Genomic DNA, 21,402 nt, shown 5'->3' with positions numbered 1-21,402 from the left:
GAAAAGATGCTCAGCGTCACTCATCATCAGGGAAAAGCAAATCTAAACTACAATGAGATGTCACCTCTCACCTGTCAGAATGCTATCATCGAAAAGACAACAAATACATGTTGGTGAGGATGTGGAGGAAAGGGAGCCCTTGTGCACCGTTCCTGGGAATGTAAGTTGGTGCCGCCACTACGGGAAACAGTGTGCACTGTCCAGGTTCCGCGAACAATTAAAAATAGGACTACCGTGTGAACCAACAATTCTACTCCAGGTGTTGGTCCAAAGGAAATGAAGACCCCGTCATCCCCAATAGCCAAGACAGGAAAACAACCTAAGGGTCCATCAGCAGATGACTGAAGAGAGAGAGAGACAGAGAGAGAGAGAGGAAATATTACTCAGTCACGGGGAAGAAGGAAACCCTGTCATTTGCAACAACATGGAGGAACTTGAAGGCATTATGCTAAGTGAAATAAGCCAGATGGAGAAGGACTAACACCTCATGGTATCACTAATAGGTAAAATCTGAATTAAAAAGTCTAACTCATAGGAATAGAGTAGAACCACTGGGGGGTTGGAGGAAACGGGGAGAGTCTGGTAAGAGGGGACAAACTTGCAATTGTAAGATGAAGAAGTTCTGAGGATCTAATAGATACACGGTGATCCTAATCGATAAGTCTGTTATATAATGGAAACTTGCTAAGAGAATAGAACTTACACGTTCTCACACAGCAAAAAAAAAAAGATAAATATGTGAGGTGATGGATGTTTTCAGTAATGTGATGGTGGGACTCCTTTCACTATATATGTAATACATCAAGTCACCCCAGTGTTCACTTCACATATCTTACCGTGTTATTAGTCAATTACACCTCCATAAAGCTGGAAAAAACTGTCAAGGTCACGAAAGATGACAAATTGTCACAGACCAGAGGTTGGCTAAGGACACACAACAACGGACTGGAATGTGCTACTTGGCTTGGATGGTGGTACAGAAAAGGACATTAATTTTAAAGCTGATGAAATTCTACTAAAGCCTAGAGTTTGGAATTTAATATGAAAGGAAACTGAGATAGGCGAGGGATGTACAGGAAACACCCGTACTATCTTTGCAGGTTTTCCACAAATCTAAATGTATTCCAAAGTAAAAGTTTATATTTTTTAAAGATGCGTTAGGAACCTTACAGGGCAGGTTGTAGGCAATGCATGCGCCTGTCATGGATAAAAGCAAGAAGATCCTAGGGAATGGAAAAAGTTTGCAAACAGAAAAGTCTGGAAATCATAGTGGGAGATTCTTAAGGGTTAAGCCTGGCAGGTCTTTAAGAGGATTTTGGCCGTTTTGACACACTCCCTGCTGCAGAGTGTCTGTCTTCTAATCTCGAATCAAGGGCACTCAGCCAGAGCGGGGCAGATGCTAAATAATGAACGAGCAGATTTAGAAATGACAAGCCACACCAAAGTATACTTGGGAGAAGTTAAAAAGTTAATACTCACCTCTTGACTAATAAAAATGAAGATATAGAGCAATTAAAACCAAAAAATTCACTCCAAGTAATAGCATTAGACATTAGAATAGGCCCCTAAAGTGGCCATGGATCCCCAACTTCCCAAGTCTGAAAAAAATTTGATGAATCTCAACCTGTGGATGGTTTAGATGCAGTCTGACATATTATCTCCTCCAGCTGACATTTAATCATAACCCTGTTCAGTAGCTTCTCATGGAGCTTCTGATGTTTCTTTCTCCTCAATTGTTATTGCATTTAATGTCTGTAGCATTTCCTTGGCAAGCAGTATATGGCAACTTGTTCTTTTTCACTTGTAAGTCCTGCCTCCCTAAGCCCATATTCATTAATTCAATCATTCACTCATTCATTCACTCCTTCATTGATTGATCCATTCACCGACTACTTCAATAAAAGTCAAGTCAATCAATGCTGGATGCCTACCAGGCACTACGTTGGGCATTAAGGGTACATTGTTGTGAATAAGAGAGAGTTGCTGCCTTCACATTTTCCACTGAAAGATGGACCATGAATTAGGCAATTAAAAAAATAGTGCACTAAGTGCTATAAAAGATGCCTGCCCCTGATGTTATGGGGCCACACAGGAGGGGCACCTAACCAGGCTTTAGGTTTAAAGGCAAAAACTAAGTTGAGTTCTGAAGGACTAGATCATAAGCAACTGAGGTCAAAGGCCCAATCGTAGACATGGGATTCTTCTCAAGCCTGAAGCTCAGTGCCTTGCAGGGAGCAGGAATGAGAATCTTTGTTAATTATAGTCATCATAATACTAGTATTATGGATCAGGAGAGTAACAGTGGCTTGGGTCCAAGACACAAAGATGAATAGGGCAGAATTCCAACTCTCAAGGAGTTTTTGGAATTTTCCCTGTTCACCCTTGCATTTGTATCCATCCTACCAGTGACAATGTCTGGGACATCCCCAGCCCTCAGTCAGTGTCTGCTGAATGGCTGAGCTTTCTCAGACTCCCCACACCCAGCAAAACACCAAGTCCCATGAACTCTTATTTCACAGTATTTCTTGCATCTATCCCCCCTCCACTTTTCTACTTCTGCCACACATTTCTGTGACTTCCCATCTCTACCACTGAAAGAACCTTGACAGTACCCCTCCCCCAATTCCGGCTCTCATTCCTAGACACCACATGCCACCAGCAGATTTTCTGAAGCCTGAACTCTGTGAATAAAGTGTCTATTTCTTTAAATATTTCCCCTTTGTTATAGAATAGAGCCCAACACCTTCAGCTTACCATTCAAATCCTCAAACCTCCTAAGGTCTTGTCCTGATCTACCATGTGTTTTCACGGCCAACGTCCCCTTAAGCTGACCCCACCCTCCGGTCATACTACTTAAGTCACTCGTCTTCCAAACATGCTTTTTGCTGCCCAGATTCCACTCAAAAGCCTTGGCTTATGCCAGTCCTCCACCCAGCAACACTTCTTCTTGGGTTCCTAAGGCCCAGTGCAAATGTTTGTCCAGGGTGAAGCCTCCTTTGACCACCTTCTCTGGACAAGAGTGATTCAAGGTTTCTCAACCCCAGGAGTTACAATTCACTGAACAACTGCTCCTGAAGGGAACTCATGAAGGATTTATTAAAGAATGAACGGTCCAGTGGAAAAGACAAATAAACACACCATCAGAACACAGTGTGAAATATTTATCAGGGAGGACACGGAAGGCTGCCGCAAGCAGGTGGTTGGGGAGAGGAGAAGCAAGGATACAGGACGCCACACCCGGGGAGGTGACAAGTAAGAGTCACCCACGTGAAAACAACGACAGAAGACATCACGACCCAAGGTCTATGCCTTGGAGAGAGTAGGCCAGAGGCATAGAGTCTGAGGGGCATAGCCAGAGACGAGCAGGAAGCAAGGGAAGGACACTGTACACACTTTACTTGTTTGTACTAAGCTATCACGGAAATACGATGGAAATCAAGTGCACATGCCTTCAGTGTACAGCTCGGCAAATACTACTTTGTAACCACCTCCTAGAAAAAGAGATAAAACACTATTGGTCCTCCAGAAGCTTCCCTTGTACCTGTTTCACCCTCAAAAGTAGTCATTAATTCTGATTCTTATATCTATAATCTAGTTTTGCCTATTTTTTTCCACATAAATTGAATCCTACGGTCTACTCATAAATCTGTCTTCATTTCAATCAAGTCTGAAAGTCATCCACATTAATGCATATAGAGAGAGAGATGTATGGTTTTAATTAAACTCTTTTCATTGCTTAATGTGTTACATTGTATGAATAAATTAGAATTCATTATCCATTCAACTATATTGGGTATTAGGATATTAGATATTAGAAAATGGAATATTCATTTCTACTGGATACTATGGGAACTACTAAAATAGAGCTTCAAAAACATTAAGTACATGTCTTTGCTGCCCGTGAACACATATTTGTTTGATATATACAGACTTCAAACTGCTGAGTCATAGGTACACCTGTGTTCAAATTACTAGATACTGCTAACAGTGTTCTAAAGTGGCCCTATGAATTACAGTCCTACCAGAACTTATGAAAGCCAGTGATATTCCTCGTTTTCATCAACACTTGCTACTGCCAATCATTTAAATTTCTGCCATTTTGGTGATTGCATAATGGTGTATGATTTTAACTGTTTCATTCCTTGATGACTGATGACATCAAGCACCTTTGCTTGCTCACTTTTCTGTTGGGTTGTCTATGCTCTTCTTATTGATTTGTAGGTGCTCTTTATATATTCTGGCTAAAACCCTCTGTCAGAATATGTGTTGAAAATATATATACATCCTTCTGCTTTGTGGCATGCCTTTTCATTTTCTTAATGGGCTCTTTTATAGACAAAATTACTTAAGTTTAATGTAGCTCAGTTTACTAATCTTAACGAATTGGGATTATTAAACTTCTTACGAGTATTTTTCCTAGTCCAAGTTGACAAAGGTTTTTTATTATATTATTTTGTGGAAGTCTCATTGTTGCACTTTCTAATTTAGCTCTACAACCCATATCTACCTGACTTTTGTGCATGGCAGAAAGAGAAATCAAGGTCATTTTTAATGTAGCTACATAACCGAACCAACACCATTCTTTGAAAGACCATCTCTTTCCCACGGCGTTTCTGTGGCTGCCCCTTTTGTCATCGATCAAGTACCTGTCAACAATAAAATACACACAAGTCTGTTCTGTACTCTCTATTCTGTCAACTGATCTAGTCCATTATGCTGGCACCAAACCACTCTGCTCTAATTAACCTAGCTTTATAATAAGTTAATCTAGCTTTATAATGAGTTAATCTAGCTTTACAATAAGTTTTGCTATCTGGAGCAGGAACATCTAACTCTCTTCTTAGTCAAGATTGTCTTCACTATTCTTGGCCCTTTGAATTTCCATACAAATTTTATACCCATTCTTCAACACACACAAGCTTGTTGGGATTTTCATTGAAATTGTATTTATAGATCAATCTGGGAGACAATAAAAGAGGCCTTCCCAGTCTCATTAAGTATTTGAAATTTTTATGCTAGATTTATTCCTAAGTATTTGCTATCTTCATGCTAGTGTAAATGCTAATGGTTTTCAGTTTTATTTTGGAATTGATTTTTCCTAATTTAATATTGTATATTGATTTTGTTTCCAGTGGCTGTGATAAACCCAAAGATATTATTAATTCATTAACTGTATCTGTAGTTTACTTTGGATTTTCAAATGTACACAATCATGTCATCTGCTAATAATAACAATTTTATTACTTCCTTTTAATTCTTATATTTTTATTTCTATTTCTTGCCTTATTGCATTGGCTATGACCTCCTGTATAATGCTGCACAGAGGTCATGAGAGTGGACATCCCTGTGTCACAATCTACACAACTTTTCAATATTTTACCACTAATGCTGATCTTTTTAAAGAAATCCTGTATCAGAAAAATGAAGTTTCTTTTTACTTCCAGTTTATTTAGAATTTTATCATGCACAGGTAGAGAATTTCATCAAATACTTTGACTTCATCTATTGGGATAATCATGTGGATTTACCTCCATTCCGTTAATGTGATAAATTAATTGACTTCCAAATTTTATATCATCTTTGCGTCATGGAATAAATTCAGCTTTGGTATAAGTTATCCTGATATGTGACAGGATCCATTATTCATTTTTTAGCTGTCTATTATCCTCGTCTAAACAAAACCTTTGATGACAGTGTTTTATACTGTTTTGCACTTTTCTGTATTATTCAAAACACTATAATCGTATTATAACTGCATTTATAAACCTTAAACATACTGCGGGAGGGACCCTGCTCTATCGTTGTGTCTTCTGCACCGTTTGGAACATTGCGTGTCATATAAATGCTTGTTCAATGAAGTTCGATGCAGTTCAATGAACACAATAATGCCTCAGGTCAGAGGAACCACATGTTCACAAGGCTTGCTGTCTACCTAGAGGATAACAAACCATATTTATCACCCAGTGGCCGTGGCAGCCAGTCTCACGATACCTGGTCAGGTAGCTCCACTTCCTGTGTGACACAGCAGTGAGCTTTTCCCACGCACATGACTAAGTCTGCCTGGGAAGTCTGCCAAGCTTGAGGGCTTGATATGTTAATTTAGAAAATGGGCCCATTTTTCTCTGTTTCTGAGAAAATAGAAGTGTATTTTTTTTGTAAGAAACGGTCTGTCTCTCCACAACCACAGTTTTGCATTTCAACCGCTCTCAACATTTATGGCATCCCCTAAACGCACACAGCACAAGGTGTGACTCTTGGGCAATTCAGTGGTTTTAAATGTCCCCAATCAGTGTGTGCACTTAACGCAAAGTTTCTGGGCTGAGAGTTTACCACAAGATCTGCCTCTGCCTATCTATCCCCCCATCAGCCAATTCAGTGTGAACACATAACTGCCTTAGCCCAGAAGTTCAAAAGATTCATCAGATTTCTCAATCTTTGGAGCTAAAAATAAAAGAACTAAAAACCGTTAAGTAGGTTTAAACCTGAGATAAATACAGAAGCCTGTAAAGAGAAGTAAAAAACTTTTTAGAGGAACTGGTCAGAAGCTGGTATGTGGCTATTACACATATGGGAGAAGGGAGGAAAGAAATCTTAAATACGATAACTTGAGCTCCTCAAGTTAAATATATTAAATATGATATCACAGACTGCGATGTTAAAATAAATCAATAAGCCACACCCAGCAGAGTTCAAAGAAGTCAAAGGTTCAAAACAAACTGAACCGTCAGGCCACGGCGAGAGAAGCCCATGAATGGAATAAATACGCTACCTCCAGGAGTGACAAATGCGACAATAGACACAACAATGAAATCCATCAGAACACACGCAAGAGACAGCTCAACTTTCATCTCTTAACCGAAGAGAGAGAGGCAGCGAGTCCTGCCTCGCCCTGGGCTTTGTCTGTTCTGTTTCTCTAAAATCACACAGCAAATAATCCTGGTAAATGTTAATGTTTGTAAATGTTTGCCAGACTAAAATTATCCAGTCAGGCCAATAATACATAAACATAGAAAAGGATATTTGCTGCTTGTTTGTTTGATTGATTTTTAATGGAACATTTTAAAGACTCATTCCCTTCGGTTGAACTTTATCTTCGGGTGCTTTACTGATCTGCTCTGTGGGGGATAATACTTTCATGAATTTGCTCTGTGGGACATAAATAGCATTACATAATAATAGCCCAGACCACAGTGACCAAGTTTGCTCCAATCCATTTATTCTTTGCTCATCAGGTGAATAATTTATTCCAGGAGGCATGTGTGCACTTGGCATTTATTTACTATTCACTGGTAACATAAACTCTATTTAAGCAGGTGCAAACGCACACATAGAGGAGACATTTCTTTTAAGTGAGGCACTTACTAAGCCAAGCATGATACTAAGCCTGCGTACAAATGTGAACATTTAAGATTCTATCTTCCACTCTTTACAAATTCTCTCTTCTTCCCTCTTAATTTTAAATAGGCTTTCTGAGTCACTGTGCGCAGAGCTGGAAAGGAAAGCAGGGGTTGGGGACCAAGCAAGGAGCTGGTCTCTGCTAGCAGAGCCTGCAGAGAGTGAGAAAGAGAAGAGTGGCCAGGCAGGGAGCAAGCAGGGGCCCAGTGCCCAGGAGAGAGTCAGGCCCCCAGGGGACAGACTGGAGGCCAGGCAAGGAGGCAGCCTAACAGGCTCCAGGTGGTGAGTTGGCTTTGCTGGCTGAAGAACCCATATGCCCTGTGTCCAGAACTATTATGCAGACAGGCTGATCTCCAATTCGAAAAGTGGAAGCTCTTTGGATGGAGTGTGAGGGCTCAGCCAGCCAGATAGGCAGGCAATGTCTGAGAAGAAATTGCATTATAAATGTGGGGAGATTTAACATGGGCCATGCGCTGTGCTAAGTGCTTTATGAGTTGTAGTCGTCCTAATGAGCTAGTCCTGGATGTTCTCCTTCTCTTTCTTCTGGTTGTTGGCTGAATCTGCCTTCCTTTCTTCCTCTCCCTGCCCTTGCAGGAGAGAATATATATATTCCTTACTCAAGGACATTTTTTCATTGCTTCTAGAGAGAGAACAAGAGAAAGAGGAAGGGAGAGAGAAAGAAACATCGATGCCAGAGAGAGACTGGTTGCCTCCCATACACGGGGGACATATGCACCAGGACTGGGGATTGAATCTGCAACCTAGGCATGTGCCCCAACCAGGAATCGAACCCACAACCTTTCGGCCACAAGACGATGTTCCAACTAACAGCCATACCAGCCAGGGCCCTCATCTTCTCTGAAGCAGCTTTGGCCATGAGACTTTCTTTGGCCAATAAAAAGGGGTCAAATGATGTATCACTTCTGGGTGGAAACAATGAGAGGCATGACATGATTCACCAGCATCCCTTTAACTGACCTTGGCAATCATGAAAACAATGAGCAGGAGGAAGCTTCCATCAGCTCAGACAACTAAAATGAGGAAAATATCCTGTTGCTATAGACTGGATGTTTGTCTTTCCCCAGAATCAGATGCTTCTATTCCCCACAATTCAGATGTTGAATCCTAATACCCAGAGTGCTGGCATTCGGGGGTGGGGCCTTTGGAAGGTGACTAGGTCATGAGGGTGGAGCCCTTGTGAATAGGATTCGAGCCCTTGTAAAACAGTCTCCAGACAGCCCCCTCACCCTGTCCACCACGTGAGGACTCAACCAGAACAGGGCTGCCTGTGAACCCGGAAGCAGGCTCTCACCAGACACCAAATCCACCCACACCTTGATCTTGAACTTCCCAGCCCCCAGAACTATAGAAATACATGTTTGTGGTGTACCAGCTACCCAGTCCAAGGTACTCTGTTATAGCAGCCCCAAGGAACCAAGTCACCTGTCGACCTGCACAGATGGGAAGCATGAGGGGAGCACATGCTTTTGTCGTGTTGAGTCCTCAACATTAGGGCACTGTGTGTCACCGCAGGATCTCCTTGGATCATCCCAGCAAACCTGCAAGTCCTTTCCAGAGGACTGTGAGTGCACATCCTGGGGACTGTGAGTCCTGTGCCTGAGACCACAGAGCCGATAAGAGGTAGAGCCGGAGTCTAACCCCAGGTCGGTCCACGCTGAGCCCCGCCCTTATCCACACTTCAGCAATGCAAACTGAATATGCACGAGAGAAAATACAGCACCTGGAAACTTCCACATGCACACCTGACATAAAACCAGGTGTCTGGGCAGAGTAGCCTCTCCCACTCTGCAGAAGAAAAAAGAAAGAAGTTCAAACAGGCCATATACCACCAACAGACACCAGTCTAATGTTACACCATTCTCTGGATAGTGAAACCATATGAGATGGTGACTCTCAAAGGGACCCAGAGAGGGCTGGCTGAGCAGAGGGGGGCTGGGGTGTTGAAGAAGTGTCCACGAGCTCCTCTGGCTTTGCTAGGCCACATACTTCACTTTTACGTTATATCTAAAGTAAATACAGATCCTACAGAGAATACACTTCCGTTGTTCCCCAAACCTAACCCTTCTAAAGCCATAGACATATGATGCAGAACTGGAAGAAAAGTAATCAAAGAACCAAAAGCGCTGTTTGTAGCTAATAAGACAACACTCTACTTACGGCCAGCAATTTTACTTGTCCCTGAAATTTCTAAGTGGAGTTCAGTGTCCAGAACCCATGGTACAAACCCGTCTTCCTAGTAGCTTCTAATCATGACTTAGGAACAGAAGAACTCCCTCACGTACATTTATTTCTCCATGGGTGTTCATCTGAATTATCAACCCACCAATGACTGACAGGAATCAAATTTACGGATGGGTCAGAAGTATTCCAACCCCTCATCATCTCATGTCACTTTTCTCTCGTCCAACCTGGGGAGAATCCTTAAACTAGAACAGGAGAAAGAAGCTACGCATCCTCACATTTAGCGAAGTGGGAAGAAATCTATTCTCTAGTTGTCAGCTTTCCCCGTGTTATTGACTTTCAGATGAAGCAATGCCTCTGGAATCTGGACAGAGTCCACACACAGCCAAACGTTTCATTTCAGGGAATTCCATTACTGCAGTGACCCAGTGGGTGTGTCATCTGAAACCCTAATTTATCTTTGCCCTTAATACTAGAGGGACTCTTAAAGCACCAGCAAAGTAACAGTGGGTTGTTTCCATGCAAATGATCTCCATAACAATTATTAATTCATTTTTAACAATAAAGATCATTGGTCATCCAGTTGATCAGGCAGAAGAAAGGGTGTTTTTTCTAAACTACTGTTCCCTTTGAACTTCGGATGACACACTCATCCTAAGCTCTGTAACATCTAATTCTGAAGGTGCCACCTATGTTCAGAACGCCGTCTATAATAAAGTCAACATTACATTTTCATGCTTTGTGTGGCCATGGTACACTAGGTAACATTTGTTATGGGTTTTTAAATTTCTAATATCTAATTTGAAATGAACACCAACTACCTGAAATGTCCTAATACGTACACAACATTTGATATATACTCTGAACACCTAGAAATTGAATTCAAGGAAATTTGCATCTTTATGCTAATTTAATTTTTTCATTACACTTTCATAAATAGTATTTTATATAAAAGTTTTAGATGTTTCAAAGGAGCAAAAGAACATCATGAAAATTTTCCTTTTAAGCAAAGCCCCCTTTCTAATTGAAAGCAAGTATAGAGGAAAACAGAATACATTTCAGGAAATGTTTTTGAGAAAGCAAACAAACACACTATATGTTAATTTAAATAACAAGCAAGGCGATATATATATATGTATATACGTATACATATATGTCTATGTAAATGTATATATATACACTTATATCTATATATCTATATATAGATACATCTATAAATATATAGATATAGATTTGTTTAATGAATGCAATGCTCTCTTCTGGAGCACCTGAGTGAAGAAGAAAGCATAGATCCCTGCATGCTTCCAAAGCACCAGATTCCCCTTTCCTCAGTCTTTAGCTCTCAGGAGTGGCCGAGCATCCTCTACTTGTCCAGAAAGGTGACACTGCCGTGGCCCACCTGGCACCAGTATGTCTTCATGCTTTCAGTGAAAATCTAAATGGGGGAAACCATTTAAATATAATGCATGCCATGTCTGTGACTCAAGGAGACATACTCATAGGAGACTGCACTATTGATGATTGCACTATTGATTTTCAGTAAGAGAATAATGGAAATAGATCAGCTAAAAGCACAAGCTGCAAATGAACACACATTCCGAAGCTGAAATGAAGGTACACCATCATCCTAAGGCCAGCCCATTCCCCTTAGTACCAAAACCAGGTAACATCAAGTACCAAATTACACGAAGATGCTATTTGCTCCCCTTTAAACTAATAATGCCACCTTTGCTAATTCTAGAGCTTGCATTTTTAAGTGGATTCAGTGGCCTCTCCAACAACTCGCCATCCTAGAAATCTTCAATTACCTACGTCCCTGGTCTGAAGGATGAGATGTGCTTTTGATGTTAAGGAAACGGTTCTCTACACACAAGACAGAGGCCATCCCCCAAATCAAAGCTCTAAATTTGAGCTTTCAGTGACTTTTATCAGGCCCTTGGAGAAAAGGTAGAGACTTTCCTTTCGGAGTGTAAGAGAAATACCCTTTTGCAGGCTCCCTCCTAGTCTCAGCAAAGCCCAGGGAAAGGAGAAGGGTGGGAAGAGGGTGCAAATGGGACTCAGGTGGTGCAGCAGTAGGAGATTTGCAAGTTCCAGAAGTTCTCCTTCCTACCTTTCTAGCATAACTGGCGTTGTGACCCAAATACAAGGGAACCTCCACATTCCAGGAGCAGTCTCAATTTAGATTACGCAGCTCCGCGGGAAGAAACATCATCCTCTCCTTAGCGGGTTGTGCTGCACTCTTGAGATAACTCTATTTCATTTTAATATTTGGTTTAAGGAGATGCTGATGGGTCAGGTTTGAAATTGTGGATCCACTAAACGCCTTTCTGAAGGGACCTTCCTTCCAGAATGCTGAGCCTTAGGGGCTCAGTCCAGAGCCCATATGCTTGGCGGGAAGCCTGCACTGCATAGGAGTGGAGGTCCCCGCCCTTCAGCTCCCACCCTCCACAGTGGTGGGTTCCCGGGGAGCTGGGCGACCTGCTCTTTCTTTTTCCTTTCTCCTGGCAAGGCTCCAATCTCCCCAGAGTTGGGCTCAGGTAGAAAGGATTGCCAATTGCTCATCTCAGAGGTCACTCTGCAGAAAACTCTGCTTCTACATGGCCCCAGGGTGAGTCGCCAGCAGCGACAACTTTACGCATTTTTAAATTTGTTAGTTTGTGGACGGAGTTAAATAGCCTCCGAAGACGCGCACAAACGCCCCTCTAAAGCCCACTACCGCGCAACGCCGGGTTCCTCGGACCACGCGTGTGGCAGCTCCACTTCTTGTCACCCGCACCCCAAGGCACAGTGCAAAGGAGCTCTACAGCGGGGAAGCCTGAGGGGAGGTCGAGGTGGGCGGTGGCCAGGCAGTCCCTGGAAAGGAAGCTCCCCTTCCCTCCCACCGCCTGGTCATTATGGCAAGAAAGTGCAGGAGAAGACGCCCCGGATCGGAAGGAGAACGCAGACGTCCTGCCTCCGAGTCTGGCCACCCCCGAGGTCCCCCTGAGCCGCGCGCTCGGGCCGCCACCGGGGTAGGTGGGTGTGCGCGGCAGGTGCTGGCCGAGGCCCCAGGGAGCGAGCCGCCCTTACGTGCTCCAGCTTGTCTTTCCTCCGGAGCCAGACGCTGGCGCTGTAGTCCTGCTGCTTGACGCTGCTGTAGAAGTTCGCGCCCACTCGGGTCAGGCTCGGCGAGGGATCCTTGGGGCGGCTTTTGAGCCTCATCTGCTCAAAGCCCTCGTGCGGGGAGGCCGAGAGCCACTCGTGCTGCCGGATCTCCATCCTGACATGACCGGGCTGCGGGCGGCGCGCAGCGGGCTTGGGATGGTCGTGGAGAGCGGGACACTGAGGGCGAGCTGGAGGCTGGGTGGGAGCGGGAGAAGGAATGGGCGGGCTCGGGAAGCTCGGGAGCGCGAGGCCGGGAGGGAGGGGCAGCTCCAGAGGAGAGGGGCGGGTGCGGGCCAGGCGAGGTCGGGGGAGGGAGAGGGGTGTAGGAAAAAGGGGGGAGGATGGGCGGGTACGAGAGGGAGTCAGGGACCGAAGGGAGCCTGCTCTGGGAGGCAGAAGTGGTGGTGCGCGTGGTGTGGTCGCACAGTCATCCGCTGGCAGTGTCCCGAGCTGGCGCTCCGCACTCCGGCTCCTTGCTGCACCAACCTGGACCCAGGGTCCGGCTGGGCGGGAGCTTGGGGAGGCGGTGGTGCGGTGGGAGGGGCCGCCGCGGCCGAGCCAGCCCGACCTCGCAGGTTGGTGCAGTGGGGAGCCGCTGCCGCCGCCCCTCCAGCCGCGCCCTGGCCAGGCGGCCGACTAAAGCCGGTGGCCCGCCTGTCCTCCACTGGCTACAGAGCTCCCTCCCGCATTTTCACTTGAAGGCGAGCAGCCCCTGGAGAAGTGAGCGCTCTCTCCGCGCCTCCAAGCGCCCGCGGCGGGGCGCTGGGATGGATCCGAAGAAGCTAGGGAGCCACCTCCGCCCTTCCCCCACTGCCAGCCTGCAGCGCCCCCGCAGCCCGCCCTGACTGCTCCGGCTCCCGGCCCCCAATACTGAAAGTTCAATAACTTCCCACCTTCGGGGCCTGAGAGCATAGGGTGTGCCTAGCATCCCCCCGAAAATGGCCACAAGGGTGTCTATTCTGAAGAGCCTTGCACGCTACTTTCCTGCGAGGGTCTAACGGTGCAGAAGCTGGGCGGCCAGGTTTGCGGGACTCGCTCACCACCCTGCGTCCACTTTGAACAAAGCTCCCAGCGGCGCCACCCCACAGGATCCTAGGCGAGCGACACCTGGGCCTGTCCGCTAGAGCTCTGCCTTCACTGGGCTCACAGGTCCTCAGGGCCAGCCTTTACCCCCAATGGTTTTTGCACCAGCTTCCCTCCCAGGCCCAGTCTTAACACAGCCAGGCACGATGACTTTTTAGAAAGAAGATGGCATGTCAATGATTAAATCTTAAATCTTTATCTTTTGGTATCTTTGGAGTCAGCATCTCAAAACATTTTTTGGTTTGACGGCAACGCTATATAATAACTAGTGTTAAGGGTCCCTCGGGTCCATTTAAAAGCTTGGGAAATACATGAAAGCTGGGGAAGTATTCTGGAGATTTTAAAAAGAGACAGCTGCAGAGGGTAACTAATCTCTCTCCTCCAGCCCCGGGCAGGTGTCACTCGGCTCTGTCCAGTGTGCCTGATGGGTTTAAAGAAGAAATTCCGCGGAGGAATTTGAAGTTTTCTGAGGGCAAACATTGTGTCTTGTACCTGTTTAGAGCATCCACCGTAGAAGATGTTATTGTAATACCAGCAGTTGAAATAAAATCCGATTTCAATCTGGGGCTATAGCAACTAAATACAAATAACATAATTTTTTGTTATTCTAGATTGGCTTTCTTAGGAGTGAAACCCTGATGGTGGGTTATGTCCGAGTTTCCCAGCTATTCTGCAAGGTAAAGGTTATTAACCCCACGTTCCAGGTGAGGGAACTGAGGCTCAAGCAGAAATTACACATCAAAGCAAGGACTCAAACCAGGATTAAAAGGCTGCGAACACCACACATCCCATTGTCTTGTCTCCCATTTTTTGCTACTACAATTTAGCCTTCACTGACTTTGCTTTTTTCTAAGTATAAAGGCACCATTTAAATGACTGCCATTACATATATATCTTTTATAATACCGGTGTTAGAAAGCCCTGACTTGCCTTTCTGCAAAGGATACTTCTGATTTTTGCTTTATAGGATTATACCGTAGGTTAGATGACTTAGCCAAACCTGGACAGGTGACACATATCCAATTCAGAGTAATGACGAAGTGTCCCATTTAAACAAGTGGTGTCCATATCGAATCAGATTTTCATGGCAAAGTTGTTGCTTTTTTTTTTTTTTTTTTAAACTATGCCTCTATAGGGAAGTCCCTCTAGTGGTTGCTACCGTCTCCATTTTTTGAAAGGGGTATCCTGGTAGCACAAATGTCACAGGCAGACCACTGAAGACAGCATTACAATCAATTTATAGACAATGTTTGTTAGGATCAAAAACATCAGGAAAAGCACAAACTTTTACTGTCTCTACTCAGTCTCCATGGGTACAACACTCAAGGCGGGAAGTATCAAGAAGTAACTGGCAGTATTTTGTGAAGCCTTTCATAACAATCACGGCCATTTCCATAACACTTCATACCCTTTCGCATGTTTGCATACCCTTTATCCCAGTTACTTCATAGGAAAATTATCCGAAAGTCATCTTGGTTGTTGCTACCATCTCCATTTTGTTGAAAAAAGGAACCTGAAGTTTATGGAGATTAAATCCCCTGCGCAGAGCCAGGCGTCCGCAGAGTCTGTCCAGCAAGCCAGGTTCCCTGACTCTGAATGAATGATTCGAGTTTTTCACTGCATGCGTCAGATCAAAAAGTCACAAATGCTTCTCAGTACTTACTTACACGTTGTATTTTTCGTGTGCGTTTTTACGGAGTCTGACCAGCTTTTATTACAGGTTTATTGCTGATGAATAAAACATTTCAACTATGCGACCTTCCTTGGTAGTCTGCATTGTGAGTTCCTTAATTACCCCCACATTATGCGAGACCACATTAAAACACTGACCCAAGAAATTGTTCTTTGTTGTCAACAAGTAAGTCTGGCCGTTTTAGACAGCGTTACTTTCTTTCTAAGACTTTATTTTTTTAGAGCAGTTTTAGGTTCACGGCAAAATTTAGAGGGAAGTACAGAGATTTCTTTTTAGCTCTGCATAATCTTCTGCTACCTGGAGGTAGCTGGCATTTATCCACTCACTTCCTGAAGGGCAACTTAGTTGCTTCCAAGTCAAGATAATGATAAATAAAGATGCTATAAACATTGCATGCAGGTTTCCGTGTGGATGTAAGCTTTCTACTCCTTTGGGCAAATACCGAGGAGTGTTAGACAGCATTATTTTTTAAAGTACGTATGTTAATGATAAGACTATCCCTGGAGAAAATTTGAATAGTAAAATACCATTAGAACAAGACTAAAGTAGTCCTAGATTTAGCATGTTTCCTGAAAACATTAATATAGTGCATTACCCTCTGAGAAGGATCTTTTATTCTATATATAGTATTACTTTAGCCATGTAGGTATTATTGATCAATTATAAAATGATCATGTGGATTTTTAAACTGTTATGTTAAATTGTCAACAAAGTGAATTAATCTATATACAAACTCATTTTAGACTAACAACTCAATCTTTGAGTGCTTGCTGTGTTCTGTGTACTGAGCTGGTCCATTATCAATGGCATTATGTCATTTGTTTCTCATAAAAACCCTGCAAAGCAAACATGACCCACCTCCATGTTACAAATGAGGAAACAAAGACCCAGGAAGTCTCATATGCCCAAGAGACACGCTGGCAGGAGGGAACATTATGGCTGAAGCCCAGGCTGGCTCAACTCTCAATGCCTTCACACAGCACAAACCTGCCCGGCCTTGCTGGGCACCTTGCATTTCTGCTGAGCCGAAGCTCCAGAGTGACCTGGAGAGAAGCTGCAGAGTAGTGAGGAAGTCGACTAGCCCCCAGAACGGGGCCCTCCTGGAGTGAGGTTATACCATTTTATTCACACAAGGAGAATCAAATCAGACTGAGCTTTAGAGACCTTGCTTCTGAGACCAGCTCCCTTGATAACCAGCCAATAGGAGGGACTGAAACTGCTTTGCCTAATTGAATCTGTCAAGTTGCTACGGTGTAAGCACAAAGCTGGGTCTTGCAGTGAGCGTGAGGTAGATCCATCATATCAACACATCTGATGTTCTTGTCACAAAAAATTAGCCAACACCTACGCTGAAAAAAAAAGATAGTTGAAATGATTAACTGGACACTTAGAGCAACTAAAATATTCTGGTAGGAAAAAAAAAAACCCTGAACTATTTTAACTTCTAGTGCGGATGGATTAAGCCAATGAGATTATTGTTCAAATCATCACTTCCTTTGGCCTTTATGCCCAAAGCCTTGGACCTGTGAATTCTTCAAAATCAGCCTGATAGTTTAAATTCTACTATGATCACCTGGGACCGTCTTTCATGTATCTCTCATGGTATTCAATACTAACTACGTCCAACTCCACAGTAAAAAAGGAACTATCTGATGATAAGGTAAGGCACACCATAATTCCCACCCGTCCATCAATTCTTAAAACTGAAATCTAACATTAAATCAAGTGACATAAGAATGATGTATATTTGCTGGGTTTGGGTGCCTATGAAAAATAGATGTTGACAGTATGGTTTCTTATATTTTTATTCCCCCCGGGTAGTGGTTGGTCACGGCTTTCTTTTACTTTTTTTTTTTTTTGAACCTATTGCTGTTATTGAGACCAAAAAATGGAATTAGTAAATGTCATAAAACTATTTGGACACCCTTGACATCCCCCGTCTGTTCACCTGTGCTAAGGAGGAATTTACTGACCCCATAGATTTTTAGTATTCTTGGCAATTAGAGTACTTTTTTTTCTTCTGTGAATCACTTAAACAAATATAGGCTGATATGTATTATCTCAATGCTTGTCCAAGTTTACCGTTGATAGCTTCTGCACATTACACAAATCTCTTGAAGGTAGGGTGTAATATATTCAGTTCCCAACAATGAAATTCAAAAATCTCAGAGCTAATTTTTATGCTCAGTTGCTAGAACCTCCATTGGTCTTAGGTTTTCGAGGCCTCGGCCAACAATATCCTTCTTTTCCTTATTACGTTGTTCTAGTTCTTTGCCCTTGTCTTAATTCTTGACAATGCTTTTTTTTTTTTTTTTTTTTACTAATGGCTTTGTTAAATATAGGCAGAGTATAAATAATAGATGAAGAATTAGTTAATCTATTCATCTGTCATGAACCAAGACTGCCTGTCAATATGTCAACCTAACGGATTGGTTTCAAGTTATAAAACTATTAAATTGATATACAAGTAGAGACAGGGCACACCAGCTACCGTCCATTTCCTTCTTTTAACATTTCTATTCTAATTATGCTCGGCCACTCCCGTTCTTTCTGAAAGCATTCATTTTAGTAATTGATGTGTGCCAGGCCATGGAGATACAAGATAAATAAAACACAAGAAGATTAACACTTATTTAAGCCTGATCTGGTTGGAGAAGCACACAGAAAATGATGTCAGAGAACACAACCACCGGCGCGGAGGAGACAACTGGGGGTGGAGGGTGAGCTGATGGAAAAGTGCCCGAGAAAAGTGCCCGAATGGGGATAAGATGCTAAAGTGAAAATGTAGTTACACATTTAGAAGATCTTAGCAAAAACATAGAGTTGTGCTGTGCTAAATTGAACTCATAATTTCAACTTGACAAGCATGTATTGCGTTTCTAATGTGTATTTAGAGTTTAATAAGTACAACAGATTCACAAGTCTGAGAAATCATAAACCCTGATATAAATGAATGCACAATCTTAAAGATGGACAAATTCTCATGAAATGATAAATAACATTAGATAGGATCAAATGTTAAGAAATGATCGATCGTTCCCAAATGAGGCAGCATTTTATGTTGTTGAAAAATACGCATTCCCAGAGTTTGGCATACATAACCTGGTTCGGGAAGGCAGGTCCAAGTGGCTGGGGAAAGCCGGTAGGTTAGAGGCAGGAAGCTCACTCTCAGAGTTGTTTAACAGAGTTAAACAAAAAATACAATGGCTTTTTTTAGAAGGGAGACGCTGATTTGTTGGATGTAGCTAAGGCATCGCTGTGAAATCAAGTGAGTGCCTAGAGTATCTTCCAAATCTGCTACACCTGGCCTCGGGTTATAGGCGATAGTACGCCCAGCTTCAGAATGATAATGCAAACTCTGTCTCCTTATGAGGAAGGGACACATGAGGAATAGTTCATATTTAACGTTATAGTAACAGGTACATGCAATTCCCTCCCTTTCAGTCCTGCGAGCAAATTGCCCACTTACTTATTTTACTAGCACAGGCTTAAAAACCAGAATTCTAATCTAATAAACCAATAGTGTACTTGGATTATTCCAAGTGACCGTGTGACTACAATTTTACTGACAGAAAAAATTTAAATTATTGTAAGCGATTTGTTAAATCTGTGGTTACCTCTGAATATGTGCACTTCCTAAAATTTGGACAGAGAATCTCACAGCCAAGGTATACACTATGAGGGAAAGGCGATCGAAACTTCTGGGTTCCCCAAGAAGGAAGCTCCCTGACTTACACCTAGAGATCACAGCGTTCACATACCTGCAAGCAATGGATGAGGGAGGCTATAAGGTCCAGGAGAGGAACCATAGTACCTGGAGGACAGGTAAACCAAGGAGTCCCTTAGTGTGCAGGACAGACAAATCACACATCTGCAGGTCAGGATCTCAGATGGAACGGGAGAAAACAGAAAACAGGTTAACACAATCAGGTATCCGCAGCTAGGTAAGAACCCGCCTAGCAAATGCAGGTGAAAAACCGGTTTTGCTGATAGTGGGTCTAGTAAATTGCATATAAATTGTCGTGAATCAATGTAGCAGAAGATATGATTGCAACCGGCCAATTGAAGTTGCAAAGAATCATTGCTTCCAGTTACAATCTTAACAGGGAAAATAAAGTGGTATGTGATTGACGTGAACTCTCTTTATGATTCGCCCTGTCACACTCCTTGTCTGTGAGAAGAGACGGAGCCCAGCCTGAGACGTCACTTTCCGCATCCCCCCTTTCCTGAGAGACCCTCGCCTGGGCCAAAAGCGCAGAAGCTGTTCAGTAGAGCAGCAAGTCTGAACACTCACCCCTTTCGGAAGCTGTGCTAAGAGCTTTGGACACACCCCCCTTCAGTCCTCACAGCAAACTACTATCATCTCCAGTCCACAGTCTAGAAACTGTGGCTTCAGGGGGTTAGGTGAGCTGCTCAAGGTCACACAAGAGTAAGTGATGGACCTTGGAATCCAACCCAGGACTGATTTCAGAACCCAGGTTCTCGACATGCTGTAGGCATGCTGTAGCCAGGTCAGGAAATGCACAGAAAGCCTCTGGGCGTTTTCTCCCTGTTGAACCTGGACTGTGGACCTGTTCTCTCCCTGCTCATGGTGGACACTTATGGCATGTTTCACAGTTTATTTTGTCATTTTTTTCACTTTAAGAAGATTCAATCTAAGAATCACAAATCACAATTTGCTTGCAGTTGAAAGGTCCTCCCCTCTCTCTGGGAAACTGCAGTGGGGGAGGACGGCCCTGTGGACCCTACAGTTCGCTACCTGCTGCTTGGGGCCCCTCCAGGTGGGGGGTAGAATGCGGAGTGTTGCAGGTGGGTTCCCCCAGGGGGCGCTCTACTATGGAGAGTAATGTCAGGGAACTGCTGGGGATCAACACCTGTGGAAGAGAGGGGCCAAAGGGAGAAGCTGGTTAATCCCAACAAAGACATCAGATTACTCCAGGGGGCGCTCTGGAGATGGGGTGGCCTGAGATGGAGCAAGGGGCTGGAAATTCATTTGTATCCCACATGAATGCCATTGGATGGGCTGCTGCCCCGGGAAGGGTCGTGACCTTGACCGAGGTAATTTTCTTCAGCTGCAGCAATTCCCGAAGAAAGTTGATAGCTGAGGACTATCTTCCAGGAACCCTTATGGAGCCTGGAGACAAGCCTTTCTCTTCTGAAGAGGGATCTCTAAGGCACCCATGGCCGCTAAGGTAGGGCAAGGGAGGAGAACAGCCTTCCTGACAGGAATCACCAGGCCCTGATGCTCTTTGAGTAGATTGGATGCTGGTTGTTTTCCTCTCACCAGTTCTTTGGAGGCTTTCTTGGCACCAAGCTCCTCGCTCCTGTATGTTGGTGAGGTGTTCTCAGGCTAAGTACATAGAACATTTCTCTCAGCCCCTGTTCATTCTGATTTCCCCCAGTCCATCCACTCTCTGGGTCACTTCACCTTCCAAGCAGGCTTCTTGCATGGAGCTTTCAAAGATGGTCAAGGCTGGAAAAGCCTCCACAGTATCCCTGTTCCTGAACTCCAGATGGTCAGACCTTTTCAGTATAGCCTTGAGTTTGTGTGATTCAAGAGGAACACTAAAACTTTCATCTCTAGACTTTCCCAGAAAGGGGTTGGGTACTAAGTCTAGTGTCCCCACAAACTCCAGGGTTCACCCCTCAAGTTCCCAAACTGGTTCTCTGGAAGACCCCTCACTTGGCTTGAGGTGACCAGAGAAAACTTCTCTTCCCCTGATAAATCCTCAGCACCTAGCTTCTTCACCTGTCAGTGAATTTTCTTCCTTTTCAGGTCTGGTTTAGAAGTAGATGATGGGGCTGATCTGGGAGAATTATTCTTGAAGTAGGCCATTGCAAGGCTGGTCTAGCACATTAGGAGTACTTGGCATCTGTGGCATTAT

The 21,402-nt window shown here is 43.8% G+C and overlaps 1 protein-coding gene across 4 annotated transcripts in view; it reads right to left on the bottom strand.

The window, feature by feature from the left end:
• The window catches only part of PLD5 (phospholipase D family member 5), a 215,323-nt gene extending 202,179 nt beyond the window's left edge, over nt 1–13,144 (bottom strand). For 2 of the 4 annotated variants that reach the window (XM_024576041.3, XM_045184587.3), the window contains exon 1: nt 12,667–13,143. In XM_024576041.3, coding sequence (XP_024431809.1) covers nt 12,667–12,855 — 189 coding nt within the window. In that variant the 5' untranslated portion in view covers nt 12,856–13,143. Of the gene's footprint in view, nt 1–12,666 lie in introns of all 4 variants that reach the window. The other 2 variants (XM_045184584.2, XM_071219591.1) reach the window with 2 other exon arrangements.
• Nucleotides 13,145–21,402: the final 8,258 nt, after the last annotated feature.

Source organism: Desmodus rotundus, chromosome 10, assembly GCF_022682495.2.
Source record: "Desmodus rotundus isolate HL8 chromosome 10, HLdesRot8A.1, whole genome shotgun sequence".
In the NCBI taxonomy this organism is placed as follows: Eukaryota; Metazoa; Chordata; class Mammalia; order Chiroptera; family Phyllostomidae; genus Desmodus; species Desmodus rotundus.
This window is presented reverse-complemented; position numbering and strand designations above follow the sequence as displayed.